General features: G+C 39.8%; 1 protein-coding gene across 3 annotated transcripts in view; it reads right to left on the bottom strand.

Annotated features, from left to right (window-relative positions):
- Positions 1-22415, bottom strand: part of COL5A2 (collagen type V alpha 2 chain) — a 330967-nt gene that overhangs the window by 38548 nt on the left and 270004 nt on the right. For all 3 annotated transcript variants that reach the window (XM_050916331.1, XM_050916329.1, XM_050916330.1), the window contains 18 exons: positions 21865-21918; positions 16888-16986; positions 16198-16242; positions 15995-16093; positions 11445-11498; positions 9688-9795; positions 8921-8974; positions 8113-8211; positions 7119-7172; positions 6051-6149; positions 5877-5930; positions 5722-5775; positions 4225-4278; positions 3585-3638; positions 3149-3193; positions 2532-2630; positions 1418-1525; positions 1251-1304 (listed from right to left, as the gene is read on the bottom strand). In XM_050916331.1, the coding sequence (XP_050772288.1) occupies positions 1251-1304; positions 1418-1525; positions 2532-2630; positions 3149-3193; positions 3585-3638; positions 4225-4278; positions 5722-5775; positions 5877-5930; positions 6051-6149; positions 7119-7172; positions 8113-8211; positions 8921-8974; positions 9688-9795; positions 11445-11498; positions 15995-16093; positions 16198-16242; positions 16888-16986; positions 21865-21918 (1287 nt within the window). The remainder of the gene's footprint in view (positions 1-1250; positions 1305-1417; positions 1526-2531; positions 2631-3148; positions 3194-3584; positions 3639-4224; positions 4279-5721; positions 5776-5876; positions 5931-6050; positions 6150-7118; positions 7173-8112; positions 8212-8920; positions 8975-9687; positions 9796-11444; positions 11499-15994; positions 16094-16197; positions 16243-16887; positions 16987-21864; positions 21919-22415) is intronic.

Below are 22415 nucleotides of genomic sequence, written 5' to 3'. Positions count from 1 at the left end.
TGAAAAAGGCCTAATGATCAAAAAGTCCTTTCTTTATTTTCTCTTTTCAGGAGGACATGAAGAAAGACCTTTTGTTTCATTTGCACAGAGGCCCTCCATACTTCTGCACTTCCTTGTTATCAAGTGCTTAACCCTGTAAATTAAAAAAAGCTATTACTCATGAAGACTCATTTATTCCTATCAACTAACCTCTTCTAAAAATGTCCCTTCTCCCTTTTGTATGACATTTAGGATAACTGATTTCAAGCTATTTGTCTACCCCAACCAATCTATTATCTACGTTTAATGAGCCTGCAACAATAGCAAGATAGTCTTTATGCAAGCAGAATGTCAAATTATTAGTCTATAATAAAAACTCCCTACACCACAATGCTGCACTGCTATCTGTGTCACATGATACATAAGTACACTGAAAATATAAAAATTTAAAGCTATTTGATAACTGTCAATGCTCCACTGACAGGCTATCTGCAAAAGTATTTCAGCAGAAGGATTTAAAAGTTAGTTCATCATACTCACACTTACTTGATCACTGCCCCAAATAGGCATACTGCATCTTAAGGTAGATATAATAAGCTTTCCAATGATGTATGTGTGTGTGTGTAGAGCCAGTACATTAAGTCAACCACATCAGTGGTGTCTGCTGCTTGCTTAAAACTGTATGAGTGCCTTTTTAACAATTATGTATTATTATATACCTAAGGACCTAAACTATGTTTTAATTTTCTAAGGCCTACACCTATATCATCCGTCTGATCTCAAAACATTCAAACTACATGATGGAATTAGCATGAACTCCCTATTTGCTACTGCATCTCAATTTTGAAATGTACTCATGTTTAAATATCATGCATTTTTGCACTCTGTAAATGATAGTTCTATTTGTATGTGTAAATATATTAATGAGCAGAAGTAGTTAAAAAAAAGACAGACATGCACAAGTTTCACTGACTTCAAAAGTTGTTACACAGGTATTGCCAAGGGTAAAAATGGGTCCCTAATCTTTCCAATCAGTGTCTTGCCTTTCTGTGGTATCTTTCAGTGGGGAAGACTCTCCTGATAAGATAAGATGAGATAAGACTTGCTCTCACCTCCCCATTCCCAACCTAAATTCAAAATTCCTGGAACTAACTGATAACTCATATTATCCAGATGCTGAATATAGTTTGTTTTTGGAATTGAGGAACCCTAACTTGCTTAGGAGCTCCATTACTTAGAGCTATTTCTAAGAGGGCAATGAGGTTACTTACCCTTGCACCATCGTTGCCAGCTGTACCTTCAGAGCCTTTCTCCCCTACACCACCCTATGGAGAGTATCCAGAGGTCCAAGTCATTTATATATCAAAACAACTACAGGATTATCAAGAGAGACGTACTTCTGTTTAGTATTTATAGGAGCAATGATAAGGAGACTTACCCTGTCACCCTTGGGACCAGGAGTTCCAGCAATACCTCTTTCCCCAGGCATACCCTGAAGACCTGGAGGACCTGGATCACCAGGAGTCCCAGTGGGGCCTGGATTACCCTGAAATGAATAAAAAACAAATTACTGCCTATTAAGTTGAGGTCTCTTTGTCTTTAGAGTGAAGAACCATCTGTGCTTATGAATATGCCTCTGGAGGACACTTGCAAGTAATAATTTTCTCTTAAACTTCTTGTTCACATCCAAACATTTTTCAGGAAACCAAGTTGCAGAGCTGAATTATTCATTAATTTTAGAATTTATATCCAATGTTTTGAAAAAACTAGTCATGAATCTTGAGTGCATGAATGGATGGGGCTGGGGGAGTGCGGGATAAGACAGGGATGCTAAAGTGGCTCTAGGTAATCTTCTCAAACTGAATCCTTGGATGTTGGACAGCTTCCATGGAATAAATAAAATCAGTCTTCATTACACTAGTTGCCAATGGCCAATTATTGGACCTGGGGATTGTCCAGGGCAGGGATATCCTGGCTGTGCTCTCTTTCCTCCAAGCTATGCCTCTTATGTCCTCTGTAAAGAACATGGTGGTACAGGGTCTGTTATGGCAGCTCTATACTCCCAAGGGATCCCAGTTCATATGGGTGGATTCTCTCCTGACCAATGACACCAGCTGTAGGGCTACTCTGTGCTGGTGGAGCAGCACAAAGTATCCATAGCAACAGAGATGGGCTGCCCAGTTACTTACTGTAAATAGGCAAGATTCTCCAGACAAAGGCAGCACCACCGAGTGCGCTATATTATATAAATGGTTTCATACTGTTCTACTGAAATAGGGAAACCACACCGGTGGTTTTAAGAAATGTTCAGTCCTGTACTTTAAAGAGCTTTGTCTGTATACATTGAACGAAAATATTGATTTCTCAACAATATTTTAGTATCCTTCATTATATTGGTGTTATTCTACTAGAATATCTTTGATTAACATAGCAAGGCTGTTGTCCTCTTGGAGCCTTCAGGAAAACAAGATGCCTCTCTCTTGAGAACATTGCAGCTGAACAGAATCTTAAATAAAATCACTAAATCAATACACGTTTCTTGTGTAATTTACCTTTGGACCATCAGGACCATGTCCTCCAGCCATACCCTTTTCACCCTGAAGTCCTGCTGCCCCTGGTTCGCCTCTCTCCCCTGGATTGCCACGTTCTCCCTATAAAACAGCTATATGTGAAATATCCAATCGTATGCAGATCCACTTGGCAGAAAAAAATCAATTATGCATTGAACATGGGGTACTATTGCACTAGACAACTTCTACTCAGTAATGGCTTATGCTGAGTTGAACAAACAACAAACCCAAATATATTCTTTTGGCCATAATAAAAGACTCCTTTGAGGTGCATAAAATGGTACAGTATTATAATAAGATTATTTGCACATGCTATGCAGCATAGAGTGCCTTCCATATAAAGATCTTAAAATGCATTACAAACATTATTTAACAGAACTTCACAAGAATACTAAGGACTATGAGCATATTGTTATTGACTAGCTGCATAGCACCAATTGTGAGTAAAAATGGATATATGTTTATAATCATTTTAATAACAGGCAAACTGAGACACAAATGTGCTAAATTATATGTTTCAAGACTGCTCAGCGTATCAGTGTCATAATGGAACCCAGGAGGTTTGCTAGGAATGGCCAGTATTTGGGGAAGATACATACTCTTGGACCTAATGGACCTCCAGCTCCAGGATCTCCAGGAACACCCTGGTGAGAAAAGAAATACAAGTTGGAAGGAAAACACTATATACCACGTGCTGGTAGGTATAGAAAACAGGAGATAACATTTTCATTTCAGTAGTTCTATGTAGTCTGAATGTCAATGGCTGGTTCTGAATGCAGATTTTCCATGTTGAACAGAGATAGTATAATCCAGTCAGAGGACTAGATTCTGCTTCCTTTACTCATGCTGAGTAGCATCTTACTCAATGAGTAGTCATCACAGACGTTTTGCAGATATTACTCATTGTGTGTCAGTGGGAGAATATAGCCCCTGGAGGACTGGAAAGTGAATACATCAAATAGGAAAAGAAGGTAAAATCATTTTATTAAGCAAGAAAAACTTGGCAAACACTCGCTATGTTACAAAATAAGTTACCTGATCTCCAGGCTTTCCTGCCTCCCCTGGAGGACCTGGTGGCCCAGGCAAACCCTGAAAGAAAATAAACGGAAAGGTCATTGTGTATGTGGAAGAATTTAAACAGGACACCAAGGATAAGACCTGTGCCTTCATATGTCCACTGGATCATGTCTTCAAAGATCCCAACAGAAGTAATTAGATAAGTACTGATACACAAGCATCAAACTGTTTCACTCCATAATAAAAGGAGATGACAGCAACTCTTTATTTATGCATGTAATTGGAATGTACAGTGCAGATGTATAAGATCTTTCTATACAAAGAAATTGTGGTTTGAATCCACTGTCAACATCACTATCAAAGCCACTGATTTGTTCCACTCTTGGATATCTTTTGGCTTTGAAAATCTTCAATTCCACAAACCTAGGCAGACTCCTTGGGCTCCAATGATCCGTGGCATATAGAAATAGTATTTAAACATTTTTAACAAAAACTAATATGGCTAATAATGTAGCTGCTGAAAGTGCGTGAGATGTGCTAATTACTCTGAGCAATTCTAGAGACCTTTGTTTAACATCACTTTATCAAATTTCTGTAGATTACCAAGAAAAAAAGGATGTGTTATTTACTGATGTAAAAGAACTCTTGTTACACGTACCTGAAAGCCTGTAGGACCTGGAGGGCCTTGTTCTCCTCTTTCTCCTGCTAGACCCTAGACAAAAGAAAAAAACTGTACAATTTAGGGACATGGCCAGATTCCACTTACATGTTCTCTGCCTGATTGTACTCATGGCAAAAGATTACGTTTCCTACTTTTTTCCTATTAATTATTATTACTTACACCATTTCAGTTGAAAAATGAAACTTTGTCAAGACCAGATAGTACCTTTTTAAGATCCTGAGCTCAATTAACTGCTCCTATAAATGAACTCAGTTCCACTGGACTCAAGACAGCTGTATCTATTTACATTAGCTGAGAATTTTGCCCCTTGTGATTTTTAAAATGGGTGGTAGAAGGAATTTTAATAGAGATGTATACCTCTTTTAGTATACATAATAGAAAATTGATTCTTGAATTTTTTTTGTATATTTGTAATATATTTGTGTCTCTGGAATCAACAGGTGTTAAACAAGACAACTGGAAGCCTATGCAAATTGTACACTGATAGATGGATAGATAAATAGATATTTTTCTATATTTACTTGACGAGTACAACACATTTTTTTGTAGGCATTTTTCACTTGTGAGGCTCATTAATCAACATTTCAACAGAAAAGCAGCTAGAGAAAAATCACAGAATTCAGTTTTAATATGCTGTATGCACATTTCTTTCTGGCACTAAAGAAAACAGCAGAAAATTTTAACATATACTCCTTTCTCAGGAGGTTAACAAAAATCTGAAGGTGTTTACATATTTGAAAAAAACGAATTCAAAAACTCTCAACTCTTTTTGATACATGCAACTAAACAGCTGGATAGATGATTCAAGCAATGTTTCATCTGGAATTTGAACTCTAATGGTGTGTTGTTATTTAGACCATTATTTTATTTGATAAAGTAATTAAATATTCCACATTAAATTAATCCAGGGCCAGATTCTGCCTTTCTTACTCACAGCAAACAGTACCTTACTGAACAGGTAGTCCCATTAAAACCTATGTGACTAGCTAAGTGGGAATTTTTCATTAATACAGTAAGTACAGGTGGCAGAATCAATTATCCAAAATAGAGAATAAGGTAAGGAGGAAAAGGTGGGAGGGTCACACCATGAGTTCAAATGTTCTCTCTTTTCAATATAAAAGTTTATTTAAGAAATATGTACACCCCTACCAGGGAAGAAAGGCAAAAAGGTGAGAATATGTAGACTTTAAGAAACCCTCGTATTTTTTCCAAGGATAATATTAAACTGATTCAGCCTTAATAAAGCTGAAATTAAAAATAACTCAACGATTTACAGATTACTTTAAAGAGCAACAGAATGAAAACTGACTTTATTTGGCAAAAATCAGTTCGGAATGCGAATGGTCTCTAAATCAATAAAGAAAAACACTTTTACTGTCACTTTTACTCTTGGGTACTGCTCAGAAAGTACAATGATGGGTGCCAATATAATTAGACAAACAGATAATCCTGTATATTGAAAAACTGACTTACAGATGGACCAACTGGACCAGAAGGACCAACTTCACCATCTTTGCCAGGAGCACCCTACAGTGAAAAAACAAATAAAGAGGAATTGTATAGTGCACACACATGACAAATACACATATTTTTGTGTAATCAATATAAAGAATAACAATGATACTCACTCTCTGCCCTGGGACACCAGCATTACCCGCTTCTCCAGGTTTTCCAGGATCACCCTAATTTGTGGGGAAAATTGCTACAATTACCCAATATTTTCATCTATTTAAAAATATATTTAGCTCTGAAACTAAGGCAAGCTAGATAATTAGATACCAATTAGCAAACATTGTACTCACGCTACTGCCTTTTGGCCCAGGAAGCCCCATGCTGCCTGGCTGACCTCTAATCCCTATTGAACCTGCTGGACCTGGACGTCCATCTTCTCCTGGCGCACCCTAGAAATATAAATAATTGATTATATCATATTATGAATATTCTTCACTGTGTTCCCATAAGCTTTTGTTCACCAATAAAAAGCTAACTCCTACTTCTTATCAGGCCTGATCAAGTGCCTAATGAAGGTAACAGAAGTCTTTCAATTTATTGTAATAGGAGCTGGATTGGACCGTTAGGCTAGGGAATGATTGCCTTACAATGGTATCAAAGTATTGGATAGGTCTATTCTGTTAGAGCTCAATAATTGGCTCCATGCTGTTTGCCTGATAGTCATCTGCGTAAAGGAAGTAACAGACAGGAAAGAGGACTTGTACAAGAGTATTGAAAAATGGATTACTTGAACTCAAGTGTATCCAGCAGTGAAACTTGGTGCTAGAATTTTTCATTTTCAGGTTGGTTAAGCCAATGTTAATGTACCCTTTCAAATATTAAAACCTTCCAACCTTTAGCATTTGTACTGTTATCCACTTACAATCTTGATAGTACTTGTACAATATTTATATATTCTACTTTATTTCTTCTTTCTTTTATTTTTCTCATTGTGCCTGTTCCATTAAAAATGTCCTTAAGTATATGTCAAAGAGACAATTCTAGCTTTCAAACATCTTCAAGGCAATTATAGACAGAGTCATTGGAGGTAGGCAGTAATTATGGGAATTATGTAAAAAATATTTCTTTCCAACAAACTTGAGCTCACAAGTGTTTAAATTCCTTGGGATAGCCAACACTGAGCATATACTGCAACATACATTAAGCCTAATGAAAGTGATTTGCACTGACTCATTTAGATGTTAAATGCCTTCCATTTGCTGGCATTTAGAAGGACCTATGCACCTTGAGAGACTATGAAACCATGGATTAGTAAAAGGCTAATTTCAAGGAGAGCAGAATTTCAAATGAGTGCAGTGCCAACTGAAGGGACCAATAAGTATGTACATCCTTCTCACTCCAAGTCACAAACTACTTACCAAAGGACCAAGTTTTCCTTCAGGACCCTGAACACCTGGATTTCCTGTGAGACCCTACAAAAACAGGATAACACAACAATTGATATAACCTGTGTATATGACCCTAAAATCCGGCAAGGATTGCAAATGAGTTCAGAAAGTGTGCTCAGTAACAAAACATCACACTGGAATAATTTTTCACTCTGGTGGCATGATTAATGACAAGTCATTTAACTCGACCATGTTATTCCCCTCTCCGAGGCCCTCCAGGGGCTTCCCCTCACCCTACTGCATCAAAGTCAAGCTCCTCATCCTCACCTTCAAAGTTCTGCACAATTTCATTTTAACTGCATCTCTGTTCTTGTTTCCTCCGACTTACTCTCTCATTTGTTGTCTACACTCCTCTCAAGACTCCCACCAGTTCATCCCCTTTATTTCTCCCACTCTCAACCATTCTTCCATGCCACTCTTTATGCTTGAAATTTCCTTTCTTTCCTTGTATGGGACATTCCAAACCTGCCTCAAACATTTCTTCTGCGGGATATTTCAATGACAGCTCACCATACACGACACAAATACATTAAAAACAATTAACCAATTTAACAAAGATTTGACTTTCAACCTATGTTTTCTGCACACCTCGTATTTTACATACCTACATTCCTCTGGACTGCATTATCTATGTCTAAATTAGCGCTAGACCTTGCTCCCTTTGAAGTTAATAGGAGTCTTGCCTTTGACTTCAAGGGGAACAGAACCAGGTCCATGGGCTCTGATCCTGAAAATACTCATGTGATTCACTTTGCACATGAGCAGAACCATTGAACTCAAGGTCAAGTTCTATATTTCTCTTTCAAAGGTGAAGGTATTAGAGTGGTGGAAGAAGTGATCCCTGTTTTTGGCTTATGTAAACAGAGGCTGTATAACAATTTGCCTATAAAGTACATTGCCATCCTCGGGAATGGGAGGTGCTATACATATTCATAACATGATGTTGTTTTTATAATCTCCTTACCCTGGCACCTGGGAGGCCAGGTTCACCAGTACGCCCAGGATCTCCCTGGCTTCCTTTAGGGCCTGAAGAACCTGCTGGACCACGCTCCCCTTGAGCTCCCTGGAAAAGATATCAAAGTACTATTAGTCAGATGTTAGATTGAACACTCATAGTAAGAGGAAGTAAATGCAAAATATACATTTTCCGTCAAGAGCATCTATCAATATTTTTGAAAACTGGCATTCCAAAGTATTCTGAACCATATCCTTAACATTATTTAGAAATGATCACTTGTATAGAATTAATTAACATAAGGAATTTAGAATTCTTGCACTTCTATATAGAAGGTAATAATTGATGGACCTAACAAACAAAAACATCTTTGTGTCACTTGTCAGTCAGCGATATGGTTGTTAGGCAACTCATGGGGGATTGGCCTAGTTTCTCAGTGGAGATGTCAAGAAAGAGCTGTTTTACAGGGAATGCTTCCCTCTCCAAATACTAACTTAATAGACACTGTAAAATGTAAGTAGTTACTGCTCAGTGGCTTTTACACATCATGATGCAAGCATAGGTGCATCAAGTTGGAGATATGAAAGGAGAGTGGAAAGCCTGAGACCCACAGGAAGAGCAATGTTTTTCACTTAGAATCTGGTCTCACCATGTTTGGAAGACTTGATCCACTGTCATTTGGCATTTCCTTTGGCCCTGCCTCCAAACATTCAGCAGATCTGCTCACTTCCCACAGCAGCCTATCTTTTCAGTTATATTCTTCTTTTGCATATATTTTTAAGCATGAAAGGGAGGAAAATGGCCCAAATCAGCTTACCTTTGGTCCAGGCAAGCCATCAGAACCTGGAAAACCACGATTACCAGGAGCACCCTATGCAAAAATATCATAAATCATTACTAATAATTTGATGTTCAATCGGGTTTTGAAGATCAGTTTACTTTCTTATAAAATCCTTGACCTCCAACTGGCTAACATGCCTTCAAAATGCTCTTTTACAGAGAAAAATATTTAAGGACCTCTTTCCGATCTCATCACTCATGCTGAGTATTACACCTTAGCTCTGTAAGTTGCCCCACTGAAATCAATGACACTATTTCTGTAACAAGGTTCTACTCAATAGAAAAGTTATCAATCTGACATATTTCTGAAGTGACTATCACTGTGATATCTAAACACTGAGTGCCCAAATGATTTGCTGAGCTTCAAAGTAATATTAATATGCCAGGCTTCATTCTCCTTCCCCAAATAAAAAACCCAAGACAACACTGGAGTAAAGGATACTCAATATGAGGAAGTCATAATGCTACATTTTCATATTCTCATCCTCGCATGGCCACTTCTGAAAAGAAACTACTGTGTATTACAAAAGAGAGCATCCTATCACTTCAGAGAAATCAGGTCACAAAATTTCTAGTGTAAGAAACAACCCTAAATCACAGCTGTCAATATACTATCATTAAAGACGAGTTTGTCTCTGCCCACACCAAACTATAAGGGAGCTCACATTCAGGTCCAGGTCAGATATGATTTTCATGAGAGAGGCCCACCTCTAACAAATATAATTATTTTTCTGGCTTCCTTACCCTTTCTCCAACAGGGCCTGGAGGACCTACTGACCCTGGATCACCACGAGGGCCTCTTTTCCCTTCTTCACCCACAGAGCCAATGGGACCCTGAGGACCATGTGGACCCTATTGAAAATATTTGCTTGTTTAGAATAAAGAAAATTAACCATTTTTATGGCTCAATCAATCATTCTTTCTTCCAACATGAACCATAAACATTTTCAGAAAGAACAAAATTGGGTAGTTAGATTTTTTTAAATTTCTTTTTAAATCCGTTATAAAATGCAATTATTCCCATTCAGATTTTCCTTTTTCTATGTTTATCAACTAGTATTTCAACATGAAGTGATCCATAAATGGACGGTAATTCTAAAATTCGGCTCTACATTGTGCCTCACAATCATTTGACTCCTTGTATAGGATCCTATTATTTGTAATTGTGGTATTTATTAATCGTAAGCAAGTGGCATTAAGGAAATCAGTATTTAATTATTTAAAGAACCTGTACGGTTATGGCATCCATACTATACAATACTAAACTTAGGGTAACATTTTTCTGTCTGATTGACACTGCAGATCTCTTCTCTGCAATCCATCTCTGGTGTAAGTCCTGAACTGCTTCTGCACATGGAATCCTTATGCCATCTTCCCTGATGGACTTTGGCTCAGTGACATAGAGGCTCTGATTCTGACACAATTTTCATTCTTGGCAGATGGAATTGAGATTTACCAGCCCCACAGCTGACAGAAATTGTCAATGCCACTCTCTCTAGAAGGACATTCTTCCAGACACCCTTAAAAAAACAGTAAATCCAGCCAGTGTTCAAGAAATCATTTGTCAACATTGACAGCTTTGCTGACTACTATCCTCTTGCTAATAATTTAGTTGAGCAAGAATATTAAGAATGTATTGCCAAATCAGCTACGACTGATCCTGGCTCTGCTAGCTAATAATCTTTTCATCCAGTCTTCATATGGCTCCAAGCTGGTGCTGGCCATGTTGATGGATTGTCTTCTCATAGCTATGAATAGAGTCCAAACATCCATGCTAACACTATCAGGTCTACCAGCATCATTTGATATTGCTGATCAAAGAGTGCTGCTGATTCAGCAATAGGACCCTAATGGGCGGACAGAGCTGTATCAAGCTAATTTTGTTCATTCCTCTTGGACGTGGCCCAGAATTTTACGATGGACAGCCACCAATTGTCTCCCAGAGTTCTCATATGTGGACTCCCTTGGGGACTTGTCAAATGCAATATTTATATTACAATATTGGAGTAGATTGTGAGATGCTGTGGTCTAAGTTGCTACCAACCTATGCTACATTCAGTTCTGTTCAACATATTTTAATATCTTTCCTTATTTCTCATATGGGACCAAAGCATGTTGTTAGAGCACAACCCTGTGTCCACGAGCACCAGGGCCCAGTAATTTCCTTATAAGACCAAGAAGTTGGAGCAGATCCGTTCCATGGCTGCTAATAAAGCATCAGGGGATCCTGTATTTCTCTGTTGTGCTATGGCCTCCTCAAACTTGAGTCCAGGGGATAACTGGCTGAAGAATTTACCTTGTCATGGATTCAAAGGACCTATCCTGCCCCTTATTCACAACAGAACCTGAACATGGTATTCCATGGTCATTACTTGCAGGTCAAAACCAATAACAAGAAGTAATACTAGATATGTCTCAATAAATATAGTATTGTGCTCTGCACAACAATGAATGTATCATTCTTTGTTTAAATTTTGGTTTGGTTACAAAAAATGACTTACTGGTTCCCCTTTGGGACCCGCTTCTCCTTTGAAACCTGGCACACCAGGGTCTCCCTGAAAACAAAGATATCAATACCATTAATCTGCACAAACCATTCAACCAGCCTTACCTGAGTTACCAAGTACAGTGGTTTCAAATGAAAAATGTGACAGTGCTTCCGCTAATCTAGTCTATAGATAGGTTGTTCACACATGGTAACTCCCAATAGCTCCTGATCCTGATGTCCTTAATCAGTTCTCACTCAAGCACAAAGTCCATTGACTTCAGTAAAAATTTTTGCCTGGAATAAAAATCTTAAAACTTGATCCAAGCCAGTGATTTCCCTACATCCCCCCCGGGGGGGTGTACACCTCCCCTGAATTTCCCCAACACTCCCCCACAAGTTTTGTGAGCTAGTTACATACCAATTCAGTGACTGTTTGGAAATCTGAATTTAAACTGAAACATTAATACACACTTTAAAAGCTTATACAGTGTATGATAAAATATATGTATCTGAAAAAGTATAATAGATTTGAATAGTATGAACATAGACTAGCATCCTTGCTTCCTTGTACAGCTGTTTTTTATGATGCCAGTGCATTCATTTTGGTGATGTTGGCCAACCTAATAATTTCAAATGATTATTTGTAAGCAAAGTCTAAATGAGCTCTCCCTGACAGCTAGTGATGAGCTGAGGCTGCGGGGCAAGGCTTCAGGGCCAGATCATATTTACAGTTACACCTAATCTACCTAGGTTTCCAGGAAACAGAGCTGTGTTGTCCAAGTGATAGATTTTGGTGGGGGTTGGGTTGCAAACCACTTGAATGTGGGGGGAATGGGGGATGAAATGTTGTTCTTATCGTATGAGTAAAGGGCAGTAGAACTGTAGCCTGTGATGATTTGAAGACATCAAGAGAGAGGGTGGGGACCTGTCCCTCTCCACTGTTTAAAGACAGAGCTGATTAGGCTCCATAGATAGTCTTTTGTTCTGTTAAGTGACCACTGCAGCTGAAGTCACTGACAATCAGGTCTAAGTACTTAGTCCTGTTGTAGGGACAGTGTTCCTGTGGGTACAGTGTTTTTGTGCAAGAGACAACCCAGACTGCACTAGCAGCGAGCGAGGTTCCCGCACTGAGAGCTCAGCTGAAATCTCTGAGAGCTGGTGGAACCTCAAGAGACCAACTCACAGAGGTCACAGTGGCAGGTAGCAGCCGAAGGTGACTGTGCAGGGCCATTAGCAACAGAGTGGTGGAGTGAATGGTGGCACAATGAACAGATGTGGCCAGAGCGAACAGTGAGCAGCTGGAGGAACAAGCAAAGTGCCTTCTTGTCCCCCACCTGGAAGGTGTACTCACGTGAAAGCACCTCTGAACTCTGAGTCTCCACTGACCAAGGACAACACCGGTGAGCGGAGTGCGGTGGAGGCAATAGTGAGGGGCATGTTAAATAAACATTTGTTTGTTGGACTATATTTTAGTCACTTTGCTCCAGAATGCTAGATTTGTGACTGGGAATGGAAACTTACATAAATATGTTTCCTAGTAGGCCAAGATTTTTAAAATGCATTATTCGCCAAGGTTGTTATTTCACATTGTTGCTATCTTGGGATGTCATTATATTCGAGAGTTTCTGTACTAAACATTTTTATTATTATAATTAATTTTTACATAAGAATGGTTATACTGGGTCAGACCAATGGTCCATATAGCCAAGTACCCTGTCTTACAACAGTGGCCAATGCCAGGTGCTTCAGAGGGAATGAACAGAACAGGTAATCATCAAGTGACCATCCCCTGTTGCCCATTCCCAGCTTCTGGCAAACAGGCTAGGGACACTCAGAGCATGGTATTGCATCCCTCCCCATCCTGGCTAATAGCCACAGATGGACCTGTTCTCCAGGAATTTATCTAGTTCTTTTTATAATCCTGTTATAGTTTTGGTCTTCACAGCATCCCCTGGCAAAGAGTTCCCTGGGTTGACTTTATATTGTGTGAAGAAGTACTTCCTTTTGTTTTTTTAAAACCTGCTGCCCATTAATTTCATTGGGTGACAACTAGTTCTTCTGTTATGTGAAGGATTAAATAAAATGTCCTTATTCACTTTCTTCGCACCAGTCAAGATTTTGTAGACCTCTATCATATCCCCATTAGTCATCTCTTTTCTAAAATGAAAATTCCCAGTCATTTTAATCTCTCCTCCTGTTTCATACCCCTGATCATTTTAGTTGCCCATCTCTGCACCTTTTCCAATTCCAATATATATTTTTCAGGATGGGTGACCAGATCTGCACACAGTATTCAAGGTGTGGGCATACCATGGATTTATATAGAGGCAATGTGATATTTTCTGTCTTATTATCTATCCCTTTCTTAATGATTCCCAACATTGTTTGCTTTTGTGACAGCTGCTGCACATTGAGTGAATGTTTTCAGAGAACTATCCACAATGACTCCAAGATCTCTTTCATGAGTGTTAACAGCTAATTTAGATGCCATCATTGTGTATGTATAGTCGAGATTGCTTTCCCATGTGCATTACTTTGCATTTATCAACATTGAGTTTAATTTGCCATTTTGTTGCCCAGTCACCCAGTTTTGTGAGATCCCTTTGTATCTCTTCGCAGTCTGCCTGGGACTTAATTATCTTGAATAGTTTTGAATCATCTGCAAATTTTGCCACCTCACTGTTTACTCATTTTTCCAGATGAATATGTTGACCAGTACTGGTCCCAATACTGACCCCTCAAGGGTATCACTATTTATCTCTCTCCATTCTGAAAACTGATAATTTATTCCTACCCTTTGTTTCCCATCTTTTAACCAGTTACTAATCCATGAGAGGACTGCCCTCTTATCTTGTGATGGCTTACTTTTCAAAAGTCAATTTAAATTAAATACATTTTTTTTAATTTTTTTTTTTTAGAAATCTAGATCTGTTATGTGTTTGGTATAACTTGCATTTTCCTTACGTTAAATTTGCATAATCCTAACAAAACATTTACTTTATTCATATCTCTTTTATATATCTCATTGGACCTGACACCCTTCCCCGTAAATTCGAACACCCCCCCCTAATTTCAATTCCTGGGGAAACCACTGATCCAAGCACTGTAACTTATTTTCCTGTATAGTTTAGTAACCATCTCGGGCATGTTATGGCCAACAGCTGATATAGAGAAACCCAAAGAGCCAATCCCATATACTGCAGATTTCTGACATTTTGTAAATGACAATCTGTTTCATTGGGTAATTATATTCAGTGGAATTACAACTGGTTTATTCCAAAATTGCTCAGCTAATAATGCTGTGAAAGAGTATATGCTGAAGATTAAACAAACCAGATTGCTAATGGTTAATTTGCAGAAGACTTCAGAGATAAAAGATTTTTATAAAAGCATTAAGCATTTAAGCACAATTACTTCTTGAATAATTTTGGACTACGTTTGGCATCAGAAAACTACTCCCTTCTATGAGACTAACTACAGGAACATTTTAATACATATATGATAGTTTATGCTTTCTGTAAACATGTCTCTTTCTCTGTAATTACATATACAAAATACTAATTAAGGCTCTGATTCTACAGGTGACTCCAAACAGGCAGGCACATGGGCCAGTGACCACAGAAGCCAGTGAGGCTTTGTGCACAGGTCTCTGCCTCTCTGCAGTCAAATTCAAGACTGGGGCCTAAGAAAGAAAAATCTGTATTTCAAAATACACAGAAGAAATTAATGGGAACCAAGTCTTGGTATATTCACTCCTATTCAGCATGTAGTGGGGCAGCTGCCCCACTCCCACAGAAAAGGGGTTAAAAGTAGCCCTGGAGAGGGACTAAGAACAGCTAGGGGAAGCTGACTGGGTAGCTGAACACAGCTGTGGCCAGCTCAGTCAGGGCCCAGCTGGCCCTTATAAAAGGGCTGCAGGCCAGAAGCTGGAAGACTCTCTCTCTAGCTTCTGAGGGAGAAGGATTTGGCCATCTGGGAGTTGAGAAGAGTACCTGAGGTGGAGCAGTGCTGAGGAAGGGCAGAGAGAGCTGGGGAGCTCCAACCTGGTAAAACCCCAGGCTGCAGGCCTTGCTAAAAGGCCAAAAAACAGTACTGGGGCTGCAGAGGGGCAGCCCAGAGATAGCCAAAGGCAGCCGGTCCTAACCCTCCTTGCTGATGATGAGTGGTTTACAGATGGGGGCTAGACGATGACTGACAGTAGCCACTGAGGCAAGGTGGGGATAGAGGGTTGGAGGTTCCCCTGGGTAGGGAGACCCAGATTGTGGGTTACTGCTGGGGCAGAATCCTGATGTAGAGGGGCAAGGAGTCCAGGAGGGACACAGGGGACCAGTGGCAGGCAAGACACCAGCCTGCAGAGGGTGCTCTGGGCTGGAAGAGTTAATTCCCAGCACGACCAGCAGGAAGTGCTGCACCAGTGAGTCTCAACCTCGTTACACAGCAGTCTACTGATTTCATCTTATTGCTTGGAAATGAAAAAGTCTCATTGCTAATCACCATATTAGCTTTCCTTAGCTACATTGTTGCTAAATACTGTCATTTCCATGGTGACAAAGACATTATTACCGCTTGGCCTCGGATGCCGGGAGGACCAGTACTGCCTTGAGGTCCTGGAGAACCAGGTGGACCTGCTAAGCCAGGTGGGCCAGAAGTACCTGGAGATCCCTACAAAAGAGACATCAGTGTGATATGAGATGCAGCACAAAATGCTGAAATTAAAAAAGGAATCCATCACCAAAATTCCTTATACAGTTGATTTGATTACTTACTGTTGGGCCTTTAGCACCAGGAGAACCATCTGTCCCTACAGTCCCCTAAAAACACATTACAAATCATTATAACAAATTCTAATGAACGTATCAATGGAAGAATGAAAATATATTGTCAGACATATATTTGTGCCTCCCCTCAGGAGCAGAAAATAAAGCCTAGGATGTAGACACTACAAAAGTTCACTATTTGACCCTGATTCTGCAAACACGAGTGCTTAATTTTAAGCTTGGAAGTCCAGCTGGAGCATAAGTACTTAAAGGGTCACAGTTTCCATCAGCATGTGTAACATTAAAGTGCCAACTGACTCCTTGTTGTTTTTGCAAATTAAAAGACTAACAGATTTATTTGTCATTAGCTTTTGTGGGTAAAAAACTTCAGTTGCATCTGAAGAAGTGGGTTTTTTACCCATGAAAGCTTATGCACAAATAACTCTATTAGTCTTTAAGGTGCCAATGGACTCCTTGTTGTTGTTTCTGTGGATACAGACTAACACAGCTACCCTCTGATATTTAATTTGCAAGTGTTTAGTCATCTATCTAAAAGATATTTTAAATACAAATAACGTGAAAACAAATGTTTACTTTCTAAAAATACTTTTGGGACTCTCCCAATAGTAAGGTACCACTGGCTTTGGGTAGACAGTTTGCAGGCAGTCAATGGAACAAGAATCCTAAGCCTGAACTTACAGGAAGTCCTTGTGACCCTGCTGGACCTGGTGGCCCTGTTTCACCCCTTTGTCCCTGCGGACCTTCTGGGCCACGTGCACCTGTTGGACCTGCTTCACCCTAATATTTCACAAGAGAAAACAATCAGTTATTGAATTATTTTTTTAAAAGCAGCACATAATAATTAACAGGGAATAGTGCATGGAATAGATAACAATGGAATCCAAGCTTCCATATACTTCAATATTAGAAAAAGGTATTGCACATATAAGAACCTAATTTTGCTGAGATTTATAGCATTGAAACTGAAACCACACTTTGCCCCTAGTCTATACATATACAAAGCACGTTTCTTTTAGAGGAGAAACAGCATGGTAGCCAGTATAATTTATCCAAAACACATCACCAGTATATTACAGGGGAAAAGCACAACAGAAAGAAACCCATACAAAAAAACCCCATCAACATGTCAATATTGGTTCATTTTATAGTCTTTGGTTGCACTGTTTGCAGCTGAGACATGAAACTTTATGTAAATTAGAACTGATAAGAAGAAATATTTCTCACAGTATAAACTAACCCATGCACCTCACTGTAACAGGACTGTATTGATATGAACACTTAATATTAAAAAAGAATTAAACACAGGAATATGGCAGGCACTGGTTGTGCTTTCTATAGTCAAAAGTGGTCAGATATATTATGCAGTAATGACCACTATTAGAAAAAAGCTGCGAGACTAGATGGACCACTGATCTATTCTGATATGGCAATTCACTCTGGTATGTCCTCAATTTTATTCTTATGTGGACCAACTGCCTTTCTGAACTGATGCTACACTACAATTGTATCTTCAGGACTGAAGGGCAGATCCTCAACAAATGTAAATCTGCATAGCTTCCTTGAGTTCAATGCAGCTTTACCAATTTACACAACCTGAAGGTCCAATCCTGAAAGTAGTTCCTCTGTCAAAAAAAAATCCCATTGCTTCTTCCCTTGTCAGCTCTTTCAAACATTTATTTAGATGCTTTGTTTTGTTCAGCCATTGCTCTATTTTTTCTGCCATGCATTAAAAGGATAATTTAGTCTAATACATTATACAGATGGCTGTATTAGCCTTGTTTCCAGAGAATTTTTTTGTGAATGTTGCCAACTGTATAAACAACATATAACATCTGCTGAGCTCGGCTACCTAGCTAATAGAGAGAGATGTTTTTACTGTATAATAGTTTTCCTACCACTTGTGGGGATTCAGCATATAGAAGAGGAGCAATTCTGGGGAAAGGAGGATGAGGAGACTGAATGAGTCTGGGTCTTCTTCAAACCCATGGCTAGAGGCAAAATATTTATTTATTTATTCACGAAAGCTCATGCTCCAAAACGTCTGTTAGTCTATAAGGTGCCACAGGATTCTTTGCTGCTTTTACAAAATATTTAGAAGTTCCTTGAATGCTGCCAAAGCAAGCTCACATACAGGGCTGGAGGCTCAAACAGTTATCCACTGACCCAAGTCTCCCTTTTCCGCTCAGCCATCAAAGCAAACGCTGTCCAGCCCAACAAAGACTACAAAGGTCATCTTGAGAAGCATGACAATAACTAAGATGGAAAGAAAACAAATCCAGAAAAACAGTTTCAAAAAACCGTTAAAACAATGAAGAAAAACTCAGAAATGAAGAAACAAACATAGAGGAGGGGGAAGAGAAAAAAGAGAGAAGGATGAGGTGAGGAAGAGAAAAAGAAATAAAGAGGGTCAGAAACTGAACAGGAAAAAAACAAGTGAGATGGTAGCAATTGTGTCAGGGCATCGTGTGAATTTCCATTGGAGAAGGAGATGACCATCCACTGGTCCTATGCAAAGGTTGTGAGGACAACTTCAACACAGAACAGGGCCACCCAGGTGAGGTGGGGGCAAGTGGGGCAATTTGCCCCAGGTCCTGGGCCCCGCAGGGTCCCCCATGAGAGTTTTTCAGGGTCCCTGGAGCGGGGTCCTTCACTCGCTCTGGGGGCCCCAGAAAAATCTCATGGGGCCTGGGCCCCCAGAGCGTCTTCCGCTCCTGGTCTTCGGTGGCGGGGGGCCCTCGCTTTGGTGGTAATTCAGCGGCGGGGATCCTTCCAATCTGTGACCCGCCACTGAAGTTCCCCGAAGACCTACGACAGGGGCCCCCCGCCGCCGAATTACCACCAAAGAGGGACCTGCCGCTGCAGGTCTTTGGGGCACTTCGGCGGCGGGTCCAGGAGCGGAAGGACCCCTGCTGCCGAAGATCCCAGGCCCCCTGAATCCTCTGGGCGGCCCTGACACAGAATCCCCAGTGCATCATGGCTCACCAAAATATTTATTACAATTTTAGTTTTACATTTCTGCTAGAATTTTTAGATGTGAATTATGGTTTTACATAGCCTTTTAGTTTTCCATGACACAATGTTTTAGCACTTCATACAGGAGGATTTAAATGCCATTTGGTCAGTGTTTATAAGGACTTAAATACCTTGCCTTTCTTTGAGACTATAATTTGAATAGTTTTATAAAATATGGGGGGGTTCCAGCTCTAAAGCTCTTCTATTAAGGGACAGATTTTCTGTTCATTTACAGGATTAATTTCTAGTGGTGACAGGTAATGAGACATCAGACCTTGAAGTGAATGGGTCATTGTGAGGTTCCATGTTTATTGTCTCTTAATGATTTTCTTATCAAATGTACTCACTTTACTGTAAACAATGTGTTTTGTTTTGTTTTTTTCGGACAGTGCCTCAAACTCTACCTAGGATCTGAGAATCAAGCTGTATTATTTCTGGCTTATGCATCATCACCATCACTTATCTGCAGGTTATATTCTTCTCTCAGTTATAGCTGCAGAACTCCACTGTAAGAAAACATCTCAGGTATTCCCTTCACTATACCCTGCCTTCCACAAAAACTCACAAAGCTGATGGATTAGATTTGCTGGGGCAGGTTCTCAGATAAATGCAGGATCTCATAGCCTAAATTCCCTGTAATCTTCCCCTCCCCTAGTCCCAACCTAGCCCGGCCTCCCAACCTGCCAAAGCCAGACCCAGGCATGACTGGGGTAGCATGGCCCGAACCCAGTCTTTACCAAGACCAGCCGGAGGAGGGGTGCTTATCCTGCAGCCCCAGCCCAGGAGCTGCTGAAGGAAGAGAGAGCTGAGGGGAGTCCTATCTCCTCACTGTAGCCCCCGAGCACCCTCCTGCACCCCAAACTCTTCATCCCTGGCCCTACTCCAGAGCCCGCACCCCCACCAGGAGGCCTCACATCCCTGCACCCCAACCCTCTGCCCCAGTCCTGAGCCTTCTCCCACACTCCAAACTCCTGGCCCCCCTCAATGTGAATTTTGTTATTGCACCAATATGGACACCAATGTGTCACACATCACCTCCATATTGGTGCACATAACAAAATTCATTCCGCACATGGGTGGGAAAAATTAGAGGGGACATTGCTTAAAGCACCTCCTAAACAATCATGATCCAGCTTAGTTCTGGGCAATGCAATTAGTCATTACTGTGGCTCTAAAGAGCTCTCTGAGTAAGAAAACTGAGGCTCTCATTTTCATTTAGGCTGAGCTGGAGGAGGAATACAGGGCCATTCTATCTCTCCTCCTACTGCAGCAAGATTTTCCCTTTCACCCACCCCTGCTGATGGCAGAGCTTAGGGAAGTCATTGATCCTTTTCTTTAAGATACTGCAGTAGCATTCAGTTGCTGATTGTAGGAGTCACAATTTGCCTTCAAACTGCCAGAGTCACAATCTACCTTCCAATCTGCTTTTGTGGCAATACAACAACATTGTACCCCTCAACCAGGCTCATGGCAAACCCATGAATTAGTCCTACATTACTCATTTATCTCCTACATATTCCTTTTACAAAGTTCATATGAAAAACATATAGAAACTCCTTGAAACTTCATGTCACCAGTCAGAGCTGAATCATGACCAACATATTAAAATTTCTACTGTATCTAAATGTCATGCCACCAGCAGATTATAAATGATATGGAAAACAGAACAAGCACCACTAGGATAAGAAGAGAACAGGCAAAAATGGAGAAGATTCTTGCCCAGCCTCTGAACATAATCAGCTGCCACCCAGCATGTGGCTAGCTATCGCTTCCATTTGACACCTAAACTGATCTGACTGTCTTGCAGCTATGAGTGAGTGAGTAAAAGTGCATCTGCTGTGCAATGCCTCCCCCCCAAACAATCTAAAGTAAATGCTGATTTTTATTGTTACATTAATGCTGTGATGGTAATCTAAATATCGTGTATGTCATCCAAAATATAAGGATTACCAGAAAATCGTCACTCTTAAATGGAAGTTAAGAAAAATTTTAATCTGTTCCTATTCTTTGAACCAAAACACCTCTTTTATAGAGTCTTAAAGGATGTTTGAGGTGGTGTGTGGGAAGAAGAGATAAGGCCAACCTTGCACAACTGCTTTACAACCTCTTTTGTTTAGATCATTTGTTCATTATTCTATGGCACAGTAACCCAGGTGCATTGCCAATTCACATTAAAACTGCTATTTCCTGCAGCTGTCTAAGTTTCCTGGGGGATGGATCTACAGATCCAACTCTATCAAGCTAGTTGATTTCACAATCTTATAGTTTAACATAATATTCTAATTAAGAAGAGCTCTGTGTAGCTTGAAAGCTTGTCTCTTTCACCAACAGAATTTGGCAAATAAAAGATGTTGCCTCACCCATCTGGTCTCTCTAAGGGTTGCTTCAGCAGTTAAACCCATTTTTCCCACTTATCTTTGAGTTTCTCACCTATGATCATGGCCATATTCTGTCAAAGCCTACTGCTTCATCACAGCTGTTATTCCTAGCTTCTATCTCCAAGCGTTAAAAGTGAAATGCACAGTCACCTCTTTTCATTTGTGAAGATGAATTCCACATGTTCAAGGTGGTCTCTTTAATTGTGGGCATACGAAGATCTAATTCATAGGGTTAAACAGACTAAAACGAAACAGCTTTTCTTACCTTTACACCAGGAGGACCCGGAAAACCAGGAGAACCAATTATACCAAGTGGTCCCTACAAAAAACAAATAAGTACATGAGGTGATATTTCCAAAGTCAGTATCACAAAACTAGTAGCCTAAACACCGATGAAGGCCTATGCAAATGGAGTTCCTGGGTTTAAATGCAATGCCAGTCACAAAACATATTGCCTCTTAAAAAATAGGAAACCAGTTCTATAAATATTGTAGATGATGTAAGTGTTATGAATTGAATACCACTTATAAATGTAATGTTTTAATTAAGATAATGATACTCAGACTGCAGTTTGCGAGCTGCAAGTGACTCATTAATAGGTCTCCTTGCAGCACATGATATTAGAACACTGTGTGATTTAATTATTAACCAGTCTAAGTTTTTAACCAGTCAGGATGCTTTTGTTATGGTATTAACCACTTATAGTTAATATTTAGTCAGTCATTTTGCTACACTGGCTCTTTTGGATAATGTTGATCGCTAATTTGGCTCTTGAACCACTGAGGTCTAAGTACCACTGAATTAAATACTTTTTTA

This window comes from Gopherus flavomarginatus, chromosome 10, assembly GCF_025201925.1.
Source record: "Gopherus flavomarginatus isolate rGopFla2 chromosome 10, rGopFla2.mat.asm, whole genome shotgun sequence".
NCBI classification, from domain to species: Eukaryota; Metazoa; Chordata; order Testudines; family Testudinidae; genus Gopherus; species Gopherus flavomarginatus.
Note: the sequence above shows the minus strand (reverse complement) of the source record. Positions and strands in the feature narration are given on the sequence as shown.